Here is a 19,958-nt window from a genome sequence, read left to right as displayed (position 1 = left end):
AAGAAAACAAAAAGAGTGAAAACATTACTTAGTGGAGAGCGCACATGCTGAGAAGCAAGTCCTGGAGAGCTTGGAGTCTGATACAAAGTGCATTTTAATTGAAATGGTTGTTTTATTAAAGATTAAGTCAAAGAACTCCCCAAACAAACAAAATCAGCCCAGTGGTAATCTGAAAATCCAGCTTTAATCTTTGTTTTATCTCAGTTTGACTAACACTTCTCCTCCTGATCTGTTCAATTTCTTCTCAGTGTTTTGGTTGTCAAAATACAGAGATGACAAATGACTTCTTTGCAGAATGCCGGCAGAAAATCTGTGTACGGCTGATGCATCGAGCAACATGTGGGGAATGTTAATAGCTCTGTCACCCTCTCAGTTGGGAAAACACTGCTCAGAGGTAACTCCTTTTCACAGAGATGAGGCATTGGCTTAAACCACCACTAATCCACTTCATATTTTTACTTGTTATATCTCTTGTACACACTTTTTAGATAGAAGTTGTAAGAGCCAAAATTTAGGTAATAATGTAAGAATAAAGGGTATTTTAAACCAAGTAAAGCTGTATGAAAATATAGGTAAAGGTACATCTAGCTTAATGAAGTTGTCCATGTATATAAAAAAAAAATCAGTCTAGTTCTCTCTAGTATTCAGTATAAACTTGCACTAATAAAATAAGACTGTCTTCCATGACATTATTAATTGCTGCTGTTGATAGTCCTAATTTTCACTAAGCTTCCATAAGTCCTGCTGGTCTTCATGTAGCAATGGTTTTCTAGACTGATTCTTTTTCTTTAGTTGTGGTCCAAAATCTGTTTCAAGTTAGGGCAATAAATAAGATGATTTCCAAGTCAATTTCCAGGTTTGGTTAATATGCAACAATTCTTAGATCAAAATACCTATAAATTTATTTCTCTGTGTCTGAGGAAGCGCACAACTGAAGAAAGAGGCTGAACACAAGTTTTTATTTTTTTCTGAACTGTTAGTAATTTGTTGTACATTTCTTCATTCTGTGTTCTTATTTTGCTTGTGTTAGCATAGCCTACCATCCAGTTGTAGATATCAACAATTGTAATCTTACAATTCACGTAAGATTAAAAACCTGTAGTACAATGGAAGACATATGATTAACAGCTTTAAAAAACTGTGATTAAGATTAGAAAGAATGGATTTTTACACTTTTCCCTTGACTGTACTGCCAAACTCTCCATTGGATCTCTGTTGATTGAATCTTGTCATGAGAATGTAAAAATGAAAATGTGTTGAATATTGCTGAATAATTATTTTTAACCCTAAATCTCCCTAAATTGCTCAATTAGCAATAAGGATAAAAGTATGGGTTTAAGCATTATTGCCTGTAAATGTTTAAATAGAGAGAATTTTGTATGAAGGGTATCACTTCAGGGATTGTGCCCCTAGAGATTGAGCATTTGGAACCTGGAATGTCTACTATGACAGCAAGATTAAAACACAAGGAGTCAGAGGAAAGATAAAATGGGGTAAATCCAGTAAATTGTTTTGCCCTTTAGCCTAAATCAATATCTAAGGAAAAATACCAGAACAATGCAACAGGCAGTGAAACTCCTACTCTCCACTGATTCACAATTTTGGGACTTCCCAGACCAGAGGCATATTTTTCTCTGTTTTTGCCGTGGTGAGGCTGTCCTCAAGCTTTCCAGCACCAGACCTCACTGGCAGAGAGGAGCATTTCCCAGAAGTAAAGTAGATGGAATTATGAAGCACTTCAGCCAAATGGAGATACACAAGTGTTTGGGAACACAGGGGATACGTAGGAGGGTGCAAAGGGAGCTGCACTGTGGTGTTGTGAGGCTGTTCTCAATCATATTGGAAAGATTAAGGAAAGTGTGTGAGTTTAGTGGCTGAAAAAGGCCAATAGTGCACCCATCTGAGAGGGCCATGAGCTGTGGGCGTGCACATTGAAGGACAAGTTGACAACTGGGAATGGTCTGCATTAGATTTACCACCATCGTGCCTGATCAGTCTGATTGCCTTAATATCACCAACAAACTGAGTTCTTACTGTCCACCCCTTCTCCTGCTCCTTTAGGGAAAGGTTGAACACTGAGGGTGCTGGAACAGATTACATCAAGGTTTCACATACAGTGCCACTCCACTATCAACTGGGCATTCCTACTGATGTCCCTCCTCTGCTTTTTAATCAGCACTGTGCAGGTATGAAGAACTTGCCTCTCTTTGCATGGCAATTTAGGTTTTAAATAACTTTGGATAATATGGATTAGGTTTTAAATAACTTTGGAGGGACCTAATTTACAAACATTTAGGAAATACCAGATCACTCCGTTTTTCCTTGACTTCCTTTTTTAAAAAAGAACTCCCAATGGATTTCTGAAGCTTACCCCACAACAATCTTCTTTTTCCTACAAGATACCATATTTTTCATATAGTATTTATTCACCTACCCACAGATTCTGTTCTTGAGAACAGAAGTGATAGAGAGACAAGCCAGATACTGGCTACCACTCAGTTCTGTTGTAGTGAGGAGCTTTTGAGAGACCTCTGTAAAGCAGAGTTAAATCATGTTCCTCTGTGCATGAACGCAGTCAGCTCCTGGTCATTCACTTCTATCAATTTTATCTATAGATTCCGTAATTTCATCTGCTGACACTTCCTTTCATCGAGGCTCTTGAGCCACTTTCCATGCCAGCTCTATTTTAGGATGAATGCAGCCTGATCACCCTGCTAAGGTATGTCCTGATTTTAGTGTATTCTGAGAAAATTGAAATGTATATGCCAGGGAGGAGGAAAGAAGAATGCAAATTGCTGCAAAATTTGCATGGATGATGAATTTTCAACACATTTTTTATTAACCATAATCCTTTATTAGACCTCACAGAGGTGTAAACTATACATACAAATACATTAGAAAGATACCCTCTCAACAGTAATGCTTCACATTTTGGACCTGATACCAAGAGGGTTGCAAACATTTCAGTACATTCTACAAACCAAAGGGTGCATTAGCCTTTATGTATACAGAGTGACAAAGCCCTTTACTGAAATTAAAGTAGATAAAAGTGAAAATCAGTCAACTACCTCTTCCAACCTTTACCTACTATAAATGCATATAAAAGCCTTTAAAAGCATGAATACACTATTATTTATGGAGCAAAGTTTACTGTTCTAGACAGCTCATAGAGAGAGGGGAAGAGAATGGTCAAGATGGCATTACATGAACTGCAAACTAGCAAAACTTCTTGAATTTTTTATATTTGTACATATTAAGAGCTCCATTTTTTTTGATTTATTGGTTGTTACTAAAAAAGCTTATAAGTGCTAGATGGGGAGAATAGCGCAACAAAGACATTGTTGAGGTATTTGGGGGATTCTGCAACACAATGATGTTACATACACAGTATGAAATATTATTTGTCATCAAGTAGTGACATTGTATTATGAGTAAGCACAAGAAAATAAAAAAGAAAGAATAAATCCAGTTAGAACTTTAATAGATATTTAAATGGTTTCTAGTAAATGAACACTTAACACTTGTCACTGTTTGGTTATAATGACTTGAAATGTTAATAGTAGGATTATTCAGTAGTGAAATCAGAAACTCATGTATCCACATTCATGCTTTGCATCATGGAAACCCCAGTTTTAGTCAGGATACCAACTGAGGTCCAACACTGAAGAAAGAGAGGACAGTTACTCCTTATGGAAAGACTGTTCTGAAAAGCAAGTGCTACTAATCTCTTTGTTTAGCATTCTGGGTGGCTTTGCAGTAATTTGGGAGAAAAGAAAACTTATACAGGATTTGATTATCAGCAGCAGGTGGTGCTGCTTCTTCTACTTTCATTTTGTTTCCTGACATCCTTGGTCTTGATAAACATGTTTAATATTCAACCTTAAGACTCCAAGGATTAAGAAACTGTGAAACAGAACCATCACATTCTGACAAAAGCAATGAGAGGTGTCAGACTACAGGTGAAGCTGTTCAGAATATAATGAAGTACCAATCTGCTTTCAGTGGAGCCTTTTATGACTCATGTCTGATGAGACTTAGTTTAATCAGGCAACTATTATCTTTTTACACTTGTGAGAATTAATTTTTTCAGCTTGCACAGGATTTCTATAGAATTCTGTTGGACTAATTCCTTAGAAATGGTAATAAATGAAAAGATATGAGTGTATCACACAGTATATCATGTGCTCTCACTTGTATGTGCTGTATTATATTCAAACTTGTCTCTAAGTGGAGATAATGGAGAGAACCATAATTCTTATGCAGTATTTATATCAATTGCATTTGAAATTCTAGTGTAAAAAAAAAGGATATAATTCATTGCTGTGCACAAAATAAGGACATTTTACCTCTTAATTGATAAAACTTTAGTCTGTTTGTTTTGGATTCTTTGTCTTTGATCATTGTTGAAGTGAGGATTTTTTCACATCATAAATCAGGTTAATGCCAGTCAACCAGGAAGAGTGGAACATTCATTTGATTTTTGAATTTATGAAGTTAAATATTTCACTACAAAATAGGAGGTTCATTTAATCAGTTGTTTATCTAGTTATCTGAATAAACCTTTTTCTTTAACATGAGTACATGAAGCATGATCCAATTTGTCAGCATAGAGTCCTTTTTGTTCTGCAGGTATTTTGTTGCTGCATTAGAGGATAGAAATTATACTAATGAATGGAAAATACAATAAAATGAAATGCCTTTGATTTAGTTAAAAAATGGTGCAAAAAATTATCTCTCAACTGTACTTGTTTTGTTTCTTAATGAAGTGTGAATATATAGATATTTTAGGTGAGTGCATGTTTAATATTTGTAGGAAAGAATGTTTAGCAGCAGAAGTATCACATTGGTGCTTTTTATGACTTTTGTGAGCTAAGCTGGCAAAATAAAAAGCTACTGAAGAACACAGAGAAATCAAGAATTATTATAAATAATTTGGGGCATAAGGAATTTGCTAAGCCTTTTCCATTTCTGATATAGTTAAGAGTGCTGTAGAGAGGGATGAATTATTCTTACAAAAACCATATAAATGGCAAAAATAATAGTTGAGGTGATGACAGAAATCATCATTCTGCTCTGTTTATATTACCTAGTATTCTTACTTCGAAGAGCTGCTTACACTTAAAAAAACACACTTAATAGAAGTTTTATGGAGAAAAATGAAATAGAAGATAAAATTTTAATACAGGTTTTTATAATATGGCCCTTAGAGTTAGTATTTTGTATCCATATCTAAACAGATAAATTTATTTGCCTGATGACAATGAAGAGGTGTCTTAGGGTTTAAATATCTGGTCATTTCTTTAGGTATGAAAAACAAAGACAGGACCTAAATTGTGACATCCATATTACACAATGCTCTTCTAAAATTAGATTCCAGTTGGATTATTGAATATAATCCATAAGATCTGAAGAGAAAAAAGCAAGCATTTCAAATTTTACTTGACAGGAAAAAGAAAATCATAATATGCACGTGCACACACACATGCACATAGACATGCACACGCTGTAGCATTGTCTATATATACCCATATATATGCACATGTGTCTGTATATGTGTATATATACACAACAACACCTTTTATGCAGCTACTGTAAGATTTTAATGTAACCATTAGGGAGGTCCTTCCTATTTTGGCCTCTGCCAGAATGGAATCTCATTACTGCATGACTTGTAATCAAATTTCTGGCATTCCCATAACACCCTTTATGTAAAAAAAAAAAAAAAAAAAAAAGTCAAAGAAGATTTCTATATATCATATATATCAGACACTGTGTGTTTGGGCATTTATAGTCCAGTAAAATATTCCAATGCTGTCACAAGCAACATGTTTAGTGTAGGAGTAGAATGGGTAACAACTTTGTGTTGAAATCTTTCTTTCCTTGTTTCAAGACAAATTTAATCTGGTTGCTTTACTGAATGCCACTTCCACACATGAATTGGATAATTAGTAATCTCATTAAGAAAAATTCTTTATTTTATGCGGATTGTACCCAAGAGAAAAAAATATCACTCATCTCCTCCTCCTTATCCCTTGCCCCCAGAATCAAAACAAAGTGAATCAAAGCAAAACAACCCTCCCAAACAAACAGACAAACAATAAAATTATGTTGCAATAGTCTTTTAACTAAGTTTGCTGGGTGGAGCAGGAGGAAGGAAAAACATTGGTTTTGATTAGAAGCTGGGTGTTTGGAAGACTAATTTCCACTGACCAGTAACCTAAAAAGAGGGACCAGTATAAGCAGACCCTCCCAAATAAATTATTACTATTCCTTTTCAGACTAAAAATAAAACATTTTAAATATATTGATTATACCTTCATCAGAACAACATAAGTATTCTATTTGGCCTATAGGTTCCAAGAATCTCTTTTTGGGCTTAACTTAGGATAATTTCAAAACAGAAAAATGAAATGTGAAATTTTGCACGTAAGGTTGTTCATAGTGACCACATAAAGTAATAAAAGAAAAATAATTCACAGACTGTTAGCCATATATTTCAACTTTTTCTCACAATTTGGAACTGATGAGAATTAAAAAAACCCAACAATTTCCTGTTAAGAATAATTTTTTTCATTCCTTGTTAACTTCAGACATGCTTGCATCTTTTGTGGGTTTTAAGAACATTAAGTTTTTGATTATGTGCCATGAGTAAGAAAGTAATCAGGTAAAACTGAAAATGTGTGCACAGAGAAAATCTCAATCATATCATGCCACTGACCAAGCCAAACTCTACACTGATTTCAGACTAGAGTGTGGCTTAAAAATCTCTGGTGTGATATAGGACTTGCACAATCTGAAAAGCTTTCAGTCACATCAAGGCTTTCAGTTCCCTGACTTCTAACTCTTTTCTTCATCTGAATTTCTCACTTGGAATAAGGATTCAGAATTTCATTTGAAGTCTATGAATTTTTGTGGCATTTTGACTCTTATTCCTGATCCACCTGCATCGATATAAGATTACTTTGCTGTTTTTTGAGTGACAAAAAGTTGAAAAGTTATGGCTAGTTTTATTTCTATTTTAATAACCATACCTATGTAATTTTCATACATTAAAAAAATATTTATGCTTTCTTTTATATTTTAGTCAAGTACTTTCTTAAACAAAACAATAGCACCACTTTGGCATTGTTGGCCAAATCAGTAACAGGTAAAGCAAATATGCAAATACACTTTTCTGATCTTGTCATATCCTGCTCTTGCTTGTTGAATGGAGAGCCAAGAAGACACAGGGCTTGTCCTGAAATCTTCATTAATCAACTTTGACCATTGGTACTGAGAGAACAAGGAGCTCAGGGGCAGCTGAGCATGGCTCCTAGTTGTGTGTGGAATTCACTTCTGTAAAGAAAGCTCACCACTAATTCACCCTTCAGTCTTACCAAAGGGATCAGCAGGGTAAGCTGCCTTGGGAATAAAGGGGGTTATTTTCATGTGTCTACCAGGACTGGATGCAATATCCCAGGCTTTGATTTTCTTGTCTCTCTTGGCTGAATGGTGGAAATAAGCTCATACAAGTCCTTTGTGGAAGTGTGGGTTTATAACTACATTTTGAGCAGAATAAAGAATTTATTGATTTTCCATTTAAATTAATAATTATGTTTACTATGGAGATGAGACTTAATTTTACTACCTTGATGAAAGAGAGATACTAACTGAAGTGGATTTAGATATTTTTGGACTGACTGAAAAGAATGAGGCTTAATTTGCTTTTTAAGTTATGCATTTCAGTGATATTCTGTGTAATAGTTGGAATTTTAGGTCTGTTCTGGAAAGCAGAGATCTGTGATCTCTGTCATGTGGCTTATACAATAGGGAAGGATGAGAAATGGGCTTTTGTTTACCATTTTGGTGATTTATGAGAATCAGTAGCATCTGGTGGGAGCCCTGTTCCTAAATATCTGGAGTGCTTTTAAAAATCTAGCTGAACCTTTCAATTTCTCTAATTAGAAGTTTTTCAAGGCACACTGCTTTGTACATTTGGGAGGGAGATGCTTTAGTTCATGGTTCAACTTCTTTAAGTAGTGGGTTTATTGTGATTATTAAGCTAATGCTTTATCTTTCAAACTAACTGGTTTACCATGTGCTCCCTGCCTTATGACTGGCGATTTCTTATACAAAGTGCATTCCCCACCCATGCATTTCTCACCTCTGTGGGGCTGGAGCTACTTCCCATTTTGTGATCTCATTTATTTTCTAGTAAAGCAAAGTGTTGCCTTTGAAGTTTGCAGCTATTCAGTATTTATTTTAGCTGCTTTCAAGAATTACTCCAGTTTCTTTAGACAGTTGTCAAATTGTGATAAATATTGCTGTCTCCTAGTGACATTTTCTAATTATGGTTTTTCAACAGGAGAAATATGGTGGCACGAATGTGAGTGTGTGAATTCCAAGATAAGACCAAAAATTTGAATTAATTTGCAGGAATTAATGCAAAATGATGTATAGTTATTCAGTTAAAAGCACATCAGTAAAAAAGTTATCTACAAAGAAAATTGCTGCCACAGATCTCAAATTGCTTTTTGCCCTCACACCTTTCTTCCTTCTTCCCCTTAGAACTTCAGAAGAGACAGGGGACAGAAAGGGTCATGGGGCTTGAAATGGAAATATGTATTCTGTAAATGTATTCTGTAAAATAATGGCTTGTTCTTAGATTGCATTGCAGAATTCCTATAGCCACTAAAGAAAGTCCTTCCCTCTCCATCCCCCCTGCCAAAAAAAGGCCTGTAGAAGCTGTGACAGGTATCAGAATTGCTAACTCTGTTTATTGAATTGGTGGTAAATAATTTAGGTTAGTTTTCCCATCTGTTTCTCTTTACTTTCTTCCTTTTTCAACATAACTATCTCAGTCGGTGAGAGCTGTGACATATTCTTTTTATTCATTTGCTGTTCTACTTTTACATTGCTATGGCAGCTTATTGTGCATATAGACATCCATCTCACAGAAAGCAGAGGGTTTAAAGAGTTGTATAGGAATACATTGCACTTGTTAAAAATACAAACCACAAATTTTCTATGGGAATAGAAAAGGAACTACAATAATTTGTTAGACTTTTATGACCTTTCCTGCTTCTTTCACAAGGGACTATTGAGGAGCTGTACATATGCAGTCTGGAGAGAACTTTCTCTTGTGTTTAAGTCAATAGTTATATGCTGCCTCTTTTGCTTTTAGAACCCTTCCTTCTCCAGAAGGGATGCTGCAGTAGAAAGTAGGGCAGATTTGAGCAGCTTTCAAAAGGAGATACTTCCTTTATAGATCTAATCTGCCACCTCCCTAACTGCTCCCTTCATATGCTGTTTTTGGAGCTGACCAAGAAACGCTTCATCCCTTGCCTGAGCCTACCACATGCAGCACGGTGAGGGGAAAACGTTGAATGGGACTGCATTGGGGTTCTTGGACAGGGTGGAAAAGTGCCTTCCTCCTCCCTCCCTCTTCCTCTGCCTTCCCTTCTCTCACAGACAGGTTTGATGCTCACCTTGGGACACTGTTGGCTGCTTATCCCAAATTTACACTGGGCTGATTTACAGAAATGCAGCAGAGGTGTTATTCAAGGAAGAACCTCTGCAAGGCCTGTCAGAGTTACATGGCAGGGATTTTCTGGGCATCTCTGACTCCTACAAGAGCACATGAGTGGCACTCGTGAGGGTGTAAGGATGCTATAGGTAATCTCTCCTCAAGGACTCATTCTACACTAGTAATCTGGTGATTACATTAGCTTTTCTGATTTACAGAGAGATGCAGCCCAACTCACAGTCAGGTAAGCCACATCTGGTTGTGGGAAGAATTAAAATGGAAGGGGGCTTGAGTATCCCTTTATGATTGAACAGAATGCTGATATTTCAGAAACATTTAGGCCCTGGTGGACTACTCTTTGAAGTCACTTGTTTTTCAAATTGTTATTCAAATTTTCTTCTTTGTGCCTACACACGAGTTTGTGTTCCACATAATCAGATGTCAAAATACCACCCTTCATGTATCTAAGAGGAAACAAGCATTTTCTTTTGAAGATGGTAAAGTTATTTTCATGTTGAAATCTGAAGCCATTTTAGTTGATTTAAGCTGAATATTTTTGCAAGTAATTTGTTATTTAATCTTTGGCTTGGTGTTTCCGTATTTGCTTTTACCTATTACTGTTTTGGCCAGACCCTTTCATGTAACAAACTATAAAATAGCACCGTTGTACTATAAAACAGAGATTTTTTTACATACTGTTTGATATATGTGTATTGTTGATATGCTAAATTTTACATACTGCATTATATGGAGGAAGAAAGAAGTTACCTATACTGTTACAAAATAATTACCTGGAAGAATCATTACTGGTTCGAGAGCCTATGTATGCTTGAACTGCTTTTAAAAATCTTTTGTCTCACAAATTGCAAAAAAAATTTGCATGTTTGCAAGAGAAGGAAGAATAAAACTGTCTTAAAACAAATGCATCTATAACCCATATTTTGTCGAAATGCCAGAGATGGAATTAATGGATGTTTAAAATTGTATATGTTACCTTACTGCTGCTGTTACTGGGAATGTAAAACTGTGCAAATATGAAGGGGTAGACAAACAATGTTTTCAGACACTGTAAAACAAACAGCCTGTTGCTTGTTAAGAAGTGCAAATAAAAAAACCACCACTTAGACAAGGCTGATGAATGACTCCAGCAGCCAGTGTTCATAGGTTAATTTAGTGCAATTGGATCCATCAAAAGCCCAAAAATTTGTAGGCTTTTGAGGGGCACAGGACTTTGAGTTTTCGTGCAGGACATTTAAAACAGGTTAACAAACAGCAATATATCAACCACAGAATTTTTTTTAGCTCTGGTCTGGTTAAAATGTTCTGTTCTCTAAAGACTTAATATTGGAATGTTTAGTTGCATTGTTCACTGGGAGAATGCCCATTGGTTGAAATTGCATCAAGCTTTTTAAAACAAAGGTTTTTTTAAGTCTTCCAATGTTTAACGAATAATTTATTTACAGCAAAGTATCCTGCAGATGGCACATTCATTCTTCATTCTTGTGGATGGCATGTTCTTACATTCTGTAGTTTCTGTTTCCTGTGTTCCCTCTACTTGTGTTCTTCAAATGCACTTCCTGAAAGTTTAGAAAGAAAAATTTATTACAGGTAGGTTTAAATACATTGTATGATCACAAAATTATAACAGTAAGAAAACAGTTGTCCAGAGTGCTGGAACTGCTAGGTAATTGTGTTTTAATCAATAATTCAGTTGTCTACAGAGAACTTAACTATGCAAAACTTCTGTACATGAATTCCCCTGTTCTCCTAGACATAAACACTTTCACTGTTATCGATCTTCGCAGAGGAGACATCTGCTGCTGAAACCTGGATAGGCTTTAGGGGTACAGCAGGTACCAAAGATTTCCTTTCTTTCCCAAAGATAATTGCAAAAGGAGGGATGTAGGTCAGGGAACTTTTGAGTTGTAACTTGCAGAATTTATGGAATCTCTTGGGCTTTAGTGCCAGGTATTTTCAAAATTGCTCTGCTAACTGCATATTGCACAGATGGCATAATAGATTTGTTGGATAAGACCTTGAGGAGGAAAAAAATGGTGGGTTTGCTGCAGAAGCTGCAACCATATTATTTGTATTTTCTAAACAGACAAGGGTGATGTGCCAGGAAAATCAAGAGAGCTTTGGAGTGAATAATGCCCTCAGTTCTCTGTCATTCCACACACAGGCCAGCAGCAGCAGCGATGGGGGTGGTACATACATTTCAATTTGATTTCCTTGTTTGCCACTCTAGTAAATATTAAGCATGCCCAAGACTGCATATTCCGTATCAGACCAAGGCCGGAATTTTTAAGTTACTCTCCATATTTATAATACTCATCACAAGTCAAATCCTTAGTTCAGTGAAGTTATGGGTTTTTTTTCCTAAGAAAGGCAAAAAACCAAAATCTCTGTAAAAGGTGAAGCCATGTGTATGCAGCTCTACCTCTGCATTAGCTGTTATTTAAGCCCTAAAAATAGTGAGCCTCTAAAATTTTAAGTAATAACATTTTCTTGCTTTTCTAATGGACGGAAAGAAAATGGAAGCTAATTTGGTGCATTGTTTTTGTGGGGGTTTTTAGTAATTTCCCTTAAAAACACTATTCTACTTATAACCTTTCCATTTCCCTTCAGTATCTATTAAAAATAAAATCAGAAATTAAATTAAAAATAAAGCAAATCAGAAACTTTCAAAGGATTACAAAACTTGAACTCATAGAGAGCTTATAATTTTCACTGGATTTGTATTGGCATCTGATGGATATGGGAAGAATTATTATTTTTAGTATGCAAAACAAAAATTAGGCAGAACTAGTAATTGTTAACTTAATTATACAACCACCAAGTATTAAACATTGAGCCAAACTAGGATTTATCAACACTGACAAGCCAAAGTTGTTAACAGCAAAATAGTCATAATGAAGAAATGTTTTTGTTAGGAATATGCCATTATAGACTAGATTAATCATCTAGTCACTATTTCTGTGAACAGTTCAGAAGGATGCTGGCTTGTCTTCATCCAGTTTTGCTAATATTGCTGTAGAATAGCATCAATCAAATACAGAATCAGAAATGTCAACAGAATTCTGCTTATCCTTAAATTAGAATATATTTTTCTTTTCATTGCCTGTTTCTCTTCCAGCTTTTCCAAAATGACCTTTGTTGCCTTCACTTTTTCCTAAGTTATACATTAGTTTTCATCCTGAAAACTCATTCTGGGTGAACCCTTAAATTTTCAATGATTAAAATCATCATTGCAGCATTTCACAGGAGTCTGCCAACACTAGGGATCCTGACTTATTCTACAAGTGCTTATATTGGTTACAATGAGCTAAGAAAACAGGAATTTCTTTACTCATATGCCCAGGGTTTCTTTTTCTACACAGCAACAAAACAAAATATTCTCCTCAGTGCTGACCCTAGGTGCTCCTCCTTGAAGAGAGTTTACCAGCATATAGGAAAAGCTCTATGCTTCATTTTATTTGCCAAAAGTCATATATTCTTTAAGATTACAAATTTGATTTATAGAATAGACAGTGAGAGCCTTAAAATGAAACAACAGCCATTTTTCATTGCAGTGACTTTCAAAGTCTATTTGGATTGAAAATTAACTCTATGTTTCCAAAATGAAAATATAAATTCTCTCTTCTACTGTTGTTGTCTGACTTTAAAATGGCTTTATCATTCAAATAAAGCAGGAGTGTTTCACTTACAGATTTTGATCATGACATGTAGGTGGAAAAAGAGTTGTCATGATAGAACTAGCTTTGAAATTGAAGGAAGATGGCAGGTTGTTTTAGAACACTTCCTTCTCCAGAATCAGCATTTTGATCAATAACTACCAATAAGTGTACTGGTGGTAGCATGCATGCCATAAAATGCTTTTACCCACATAACACATTCTTTTCAAGTATGAAATACTGAGACCACTAGGGGAAAAAAAGCACAGACCCCAAAAGCAGGTGTGAATGCCTGAATTAGGTTCTCAGACCTGCATTTGTACTGGTGTAGAAAAGTTTGGTTTGTTTCTCAAGTCTTTGAGAAGAAGGTAATTGGAAATAAAACTTCTCTGAGCTGATATTCAAACCCACACAAAGACAATAATAATTTTAAGATGAGAGATGCAAAATGTGATCAATTTATAAGTCGGCTAAAGAACAGGGGAGCAGACTTCTGGCCCATCACCTTCAGCATGGATCTTTGGAGATAAGGCGTCGTTAGCAGTGGGATAACAACTGCCTCAGCAATGGTCATTTGACTGAGCTGGAAGGGGACTGGGCAGCAAGCAGCAGCATTCTTATCCCATTAGGGCAGACATTCAAACCTCATATTGGCATTGAAAGTTCTCTTGCTCTATTGGTAATAAATGGAAAGTCTAATGTTTGTAGTAACAGGCATGATACCTTAGCTATGAATTCTCTGGGGTCTCTGAAAGATTTCTAGCTCTGTGGGCAGTGTGATCACTGACATAAAAACAGGGCTGCAAAGCAAGCAATGGGAGAAAATAATTCTCTGAAAAGGCCAAGTGCTTCTATCTGTTACACCTAAAAGTTCAGTCATTGGCTTGGTAATGTGGCATGCCTTCAACAGAAATTAGGATTGGTGCCGTGGTGCATATTTTGGCTTGTGAATGTATCTGAGTTGATACTGAGCCAATTACAAAAGAATCTGCCACTCTTAGAAAAATTAATGAGAAATATTGCAATACTTTTTCTGTTTTCTTAATGGCATTTTCTTAAACTAAAAATACTAGTATCTTTTCCCTTTCTCTCTTAGTCCCACTCAGTATTTATTTAAATTTTGAAGATTGGATTAAATATGAAAAGAATTTTTGAGAAAATCCACCTCCTATTCATACTTTGTTAGTATATATATTTATGTGTGTTTTTCGCATATGAGGCCTAAAGAAGAAAAAGGACTGCAAATCTAAGGAAGAGCAAAATTATATCTAGATATGCATTTTGCCCAGGTGGCGAGGGGATGACATGGCACTATGAACAAGTTCAAGTTGTACCAGGGCTGGTGTAGATGGGATGGCAGGAAACCCTTTTTTTCTCAGAAAACATGGTTATGCACTGTAAAAGGCTGCCTAAGGAAGCTGTGGAGTCATTATCCCTGCAGTTATTTAAAATATATGTAGATGTGGCACTTAGAGACAGGATTTACTGGTGGACTTGGCAGCGCTGAGTTAATGGCTGGACTCAATGTTCTTGGAGTCCTTTTCTACCTAAATTATTTTATGGTTCTTTTTTACTGGATTTTTAAATCAGCCTCCTTACTACCAACCTTCTTATTGAGTAGTAATTGTCAAGGTACTTCATAATCTTGAATTTAGAAGGACTTTGTGACATTGTTTCTGTGACACTGCTTCATTTGAAAAGGTCACAATCTTCCCTCATGTGTACAGTTGTGGGAATTGCTCAGTTGTTTCCTTTTTTAGGGCAGTTGTTTTTCAAAGAGCTACTCAATAGCTCTTTTCCAAATTGCTGTTAAAATTTAATTCACTTAAGGATAATTGACTAAACTTTAAGCATTTTTCAGAAGAGGAAGAAACAAACAAAAGAAAAGCTTGATGGTATCATGACACTGAAGACAGGACTTAAACTCCCCTTCTTGCTCTTGTTTTGCACTTTAAAACTCTAAATATAATGTGTAACTAGGAGAGACCAATACTTTGCTTTCCAGCAGAAATACTGAAACTGTAAATAAGAGAAGATCCCTAATCCTCTGAACTAGGATCATCTACCAAACTGTGCCTAGCAGGAACCATCTGCACAAGGAACCGGGGAAATAGAAAACTTAAGCACTAGAAACACTAAACCAAAACGCCAAATGCTGGATTTACCATTTAAAAAGATTGAGGAGATGCTGAACAAAGACTATCCAATATATGAAGAGCATAAGAAACTGATTCTCCATGAAATCTGAGAGGAACTGAACAACCTCTTATGTATTGCACCAAGTCCTACCTTACATCTTGCATTTAAACATGAAAATTTTGAAGAGGTTTTATTTATATAATCATAGGTATATATATTCACTTTCTATGAAGAAGATATAGATCTCATATATGGCATATCATATTGAGAGAAACATTGTTTAACAGAAAAATAATTTGACTTAAGCAGGTCTATTATTTTAGTTAAAATCAACACTATGAATGAGCTAAATACATTTATCCTGGGAGAGTGTGTCCAAAAAAAGTTTGAACACAGTTGTCTTACTTAATGGTGGCATGTACAACTGACTGAAAAAAGTAAAGAGAAAGAAAAAAATTAAATGAGGATAAGTACTGGTTTTTCCTACAGAATTCCACTTATCTTCCCTCCAGTGTACTTTCCTTTTATCTATCAGAAATCTGCATAATAGTTTCTCCTACCTGTTTGTATTTTCATTTCCTCAAACTAATTTATTCATCCACAGATGAAAATGAAAATTTGTTTGTATTTCCCATAAGATTTGTTATTTTATTACAAAGTTCCTATTGAAAAGTCTTTATGACTTTTATTCTGTTCAACATGCTCCTTTTCATGCACAGTTTCCTTAAAGGTCTTTTCTTTTATATTAATTTATCTCTAATTTAATTTTCTAAAAATTCCATCCTTTATTTGGGATGCTTGTTGCTTCATTCAGTTTTGCAATATTTTACATCTTCTTGACCTCTTTGATCTAATTCCCTCACCCATTTTCTTTCTCTTGTGCTCCTCATTGTCCTTTTACTGTCCTTTTCACCTTTTGATTTTTTTCCCTTTTCAATTTCCAGGATGATTTCTTCAGCAGCTATGCTCTCTCAATTACTCACTTACATACTCCCTTTTACTTTTTTCCTTCTTCCAGTACCTCTCCTGAGTGCTACCTCCCTGATGCTGCAGAGAGATACAAGGTCTTTCCTGTCTGTAAAAGACAGTGCTCTCCTGCCTATGTTTTAAGCTGGGAAGAGGACAGCTGCCTAAAGATGACATCATTCCTTAGTCCTCCAAGGAAAGTGGTGTGGAGATTCATCAAAGAGCTGGCAGGTATCTTGTCTCCTTTACTCCAATGTTTTATCCATCTCCTTAGCAACAAGCATGGGAAGGAGCACACTGGTTCCTGGCCAAGCCTGCTTTCTTCTCTCCAGCTTTCCTTAAGTTTATGTGTGCCCAGACAGGAATAAACCTAAAACAGGGGGTTCTGCAGTTGAGCTCCACCTGAAGAAGTTTTCACTTGTTGCCCTGTGTGCCCTTTGAGACCTCAAGGTGATACTTCCCAGGAAGGATCACATGTACGCTGATTTTTGGAAAACTCTTGAGGAAAGAAGGGGAAAGGATTCCATTCTATGAATCGACTTATGGAAAAGAATGGATGCTGGAATGATTACAATAGTTCTTTTCATAAAGTTGATATTAAGGATTTTAATATACAGCACTGGTTTTCTGACTTCCTATGAAAACTTAGGTTCCAGGTCTTGTAAGCAAAAATTTTCAGATAACTGCAGGAGTGGTGCCAACATGTGTGTAGGACAGACAGGGTCAACAGTAATAAAATAAATCATGGGGGACTTACAGCAGAAGACAGATAATATGTAAAACAGATGTTCAGACCTCAAACAGGAGAGACAGTTGAACATGAGCTTAATTGTAGCCTAGTCTAAGATGGGTTTTTCTGAACTACAGACTTTGCTCATACATACAGTACACATATGTACAGTATATCTGGTATCAGAGCAACAAAAATCTGGATACTCAGAACTCCACAATTCTATAAATAATACCAATCAATATTGGAAGTGGCTTGGAGAATATATATATTGAACTTTAAATAGTTAAAATTAAGTATGCAGTGATTGAAGTGACTATCCATTTAATTTAGTTCTGATAAATAAAAAAAAGGGCAAAAATAATGAAGAAAAAAAATTTGTTCATTTAAATGTAAAATGAATAGCAGAATGCCTGATTTCCTTCTTGATCACCCACTCTACCTCTACCTAAGAGGGGAGGATGAGTGAAGAGATTCTGGATAGATGCATTGTCAAATATTCAGTGTTTAGTTTCTCTTTTGAAAGAAGTCTTAGGTGGTATTTATGATTGGATGATGTAGGTACTTGTCACTTACTACCCTATAGTAGCAGGATAAGACCTCACAACTACTGGTTTAGCAATTCTGTGTTTTATTCAGTGTTCTAAGAGATGAGATGGAACGCACCACTTCCCACTTACTTCCCACCTTGGCAAATATTTTCCAGATTTCCACTAAATTTAGTAGGCAGAACACACCAATTGTTTTCTATGTTGCCAGCCTTGATTATTGCATTTGCTGGGAACATCCTGACGAAGGCAGGAATGATGCATCTGACTCCATGGTCTCAGAAGGCTAATTTATTTTTTATAATGCTATATTATATTGAAGAATACTATACTATACTAAAGAATACAGAAAGGATACTTACTGAGTGCTAAAAAGCTAATAATGAGAACTTGTGACTCCTTCCAGAGTCTCGACCCTGATTGGCCAGTGAGTCAAAACAACTCACAGCAGAGTCCAATGAAACAACCACCTGTGGGTAAACAATCTCCAAACACATTCCACGTGAGCAAAACACAGGGGAAGCAAATGAGATAAGAATTGTTTTCCTTTTCTCTGAGGTTTCTCAGCTTCCCAGGAGAAAAATCCTGGGCGAAGGGATATTTTCAGAGAATGTGAATGTTATGCTTGATAGAATTTTCCTTCCCTAAAATATGTAGGGGTTTTTTTTTGGTTGGCTCTTTTTTTGTTGGTCTGGTTTGGTTGCTCATGGGAATTTTTGCCAGCCTGACCTACCTTTTGTGCTTTTGGCATGTCGGTGTGGCGCTGGGCGCGTACGGAGCGCGCGGATTTGGGCGGTTTTATCGGAGCACAGTACATCTCCAGCCTCCTCAGGTCGCAGCTCTGGAAGCAGCATTCATCCACTATTCCCTTGTGGTGTAAGCGTCTACTGCTGGATCCGTACCCCGTGGGCTTGCCTGTTCAAAACACAAAGGGGAAGTTTTTAGGTTAGAAAGGAAATGCAAAGGTCTCAGGAGCAGTCATATTACTGAGGTGTATTATGTTAACTGAATCACCAGTGGCCATTGTAGAGGCTGCCTTTGAATATTCCTTTCCAGATATTCCTGGAAATGGACAGCTTTGATCTCTATGTGCGGTTGCTATTTAAGCATTTGAGCAAATCTATGCCTTCTTAGAAAGATATTATTAAAATATTTTATTGAACTGCATTAGCCTCAAAAATGGAGAGGGAGGAAGCTGAAATCTGGCATTTGGACACCTTACAAAGGAAGTTTACCTTTTAGCTTTTGTATGAAAACTGATTGTTGAGCCAGCTGTTGTTTTGAGCTAGTGTTTAAAACCATAGATCACAACAGTGTTGTAGGTAAGTATTTCCTAATAAAAAAGGCTACACCAAGGTACTGTGTACAGTCAGAGTGTCTTCCTAAGGGGAAATGCTGTGTACCCCTGCACAGGCTGTAAGGTGTGCCAGCTAAAAAGTGGGAAGCAGGAATCAAAGTAGCAAAGTAACCGATGAAATAGGAAGATTGATGGAATAGATAAGTGGAAGATTTTTATATTCCACAGATGTGTACAAGATAAGAAATGGGACTGATATTGCATGGCTTTCCTGTGCTTTGCATTTGCACCAGCCATCTATGGAAAATACTTAATTGGCAAATATTTTGCATTTTTCACTCAGCTCCAGTAAAGGCCAACATTTTCATTCATACAACTCTTACACTCTTAAATTTTTGTCTTTTTTCCCTCCTGTGGTTTATGGTTTCCTTAGTAACTGCTGAATTCTCTGCTGTCCTACACAGAGATTAAAGACCCATTATTTCCTGGGATTGTTTGTACACGACCAAGTCGGATGTGCAGTTGCCCTGTTATGACTAACTAGAAATGAAGGAACAATAAATTCACAAAAAATAAGTAGTTGCTTACTTACTACATCTATTTTAAAATTCTGATAGAATTTGATTTTAGACAGTAAAATTCTAAAAAGATTAAGTGTTTTGTTTTGACATTTTCAGCATTAAATGTTTCCATTTACAGAATGATCCACTTTGGTTAAGAAATGAAAAATATGGAAAAAAAGACAAGCATGCCAAGAGCCAAAACATGAAGTAACTCAATTCAGTCAGTTCTACCAATTTCTTTTCTTGCCTTTTATTTTTTCTCTTCTCCTTCTCAGTTATATCACTGAGACCAAAAATCTGTTATTCACAGAGTTTGGCAGGAATTTACATTTTAAGAATTACTCAAGTTAAATTAAGATTTGGGACATGAAAAAAGATGAATATTCAGTTTCTCTTAGGGAACTTATTGCCCTAGTGCTTATACAGCAAAGTCTAGATTGATATCCCTCTGTTTGTCCTGCAGTTGTCAATTTGAAAAGACAGCTCTACATTTTATTATTCCCTGTGATTTAAACGTGGAGATTCGCTGATGAAGA

General features: G+C 36.0%; 1 protein-coding gene and 1 long non-coding RNA gene across 4 annotated transcripts in view; one reads left to right on the top strand and one right to left on the bottom strand.

The window, feature by feature from the left end:
• The first annotated feature begins 228 nt into the window (after positions 1–228).
• LOC135460328 (uncharacterized) lies at positions 229–16,454 on the top strand. Its single transcript, XR_010443202.1, has 4 exons — positions 229–394; positions 2,062–2,186; positions 2,616–2,719; positions 16,337–16,454. It is a non-coding gene; the product is annotated as an uncharacterized LOC135460328 (long non-coding RNA).
• The window catches only part of IGF1 (insulin like growth factor 1), a 47,322-nt gene continuing 37,874 nt past the window's right edge, over positions 10,511–19,958 (bottom strand). For all 3 annotated transcript variants that reach the window (XM_064737093.1, XM_064737101.1, XM_064737109.1), the window contains 2 exons: positions 18,296–18,477; positions 10,511–11,082 (listed from right to left, as the gene is read on the bottom strand). In XM_064737093.1, the coding sequence (XP_064593163.1) occupies positions 11,023–11,082; positions 18,296–18,477 (242 nt within the window). In that variant the 3' untranslated portion in view covers positions 10,511–11,022. The remainder of the gene's footprint in view (positions 11,083–18,295; positions 18,478–19,958) is intronic.

Source organism: Zonotrichia leucophrys, chromosome 1A (genome assembly GCF_028769735.1).
Source record: "Zonotrichia leucophrys gambelii isolate GWCS_2022_RI chromosome 1A, RI_Zleu_2.0, whole genome shotgun sequence".
NCBI classification, from domain to species: domain Eukaryota; kingdom Metazoa; phylum Chordata; class Aves; order Passeriformes; family Passerellidae; genus Zonotrichia; species Zonotrichia leucophrys.
Note: the sequence above shows the minus strand (reverse complement) of the source record. Positions and strands in the feature narration are given on the sequence as shown.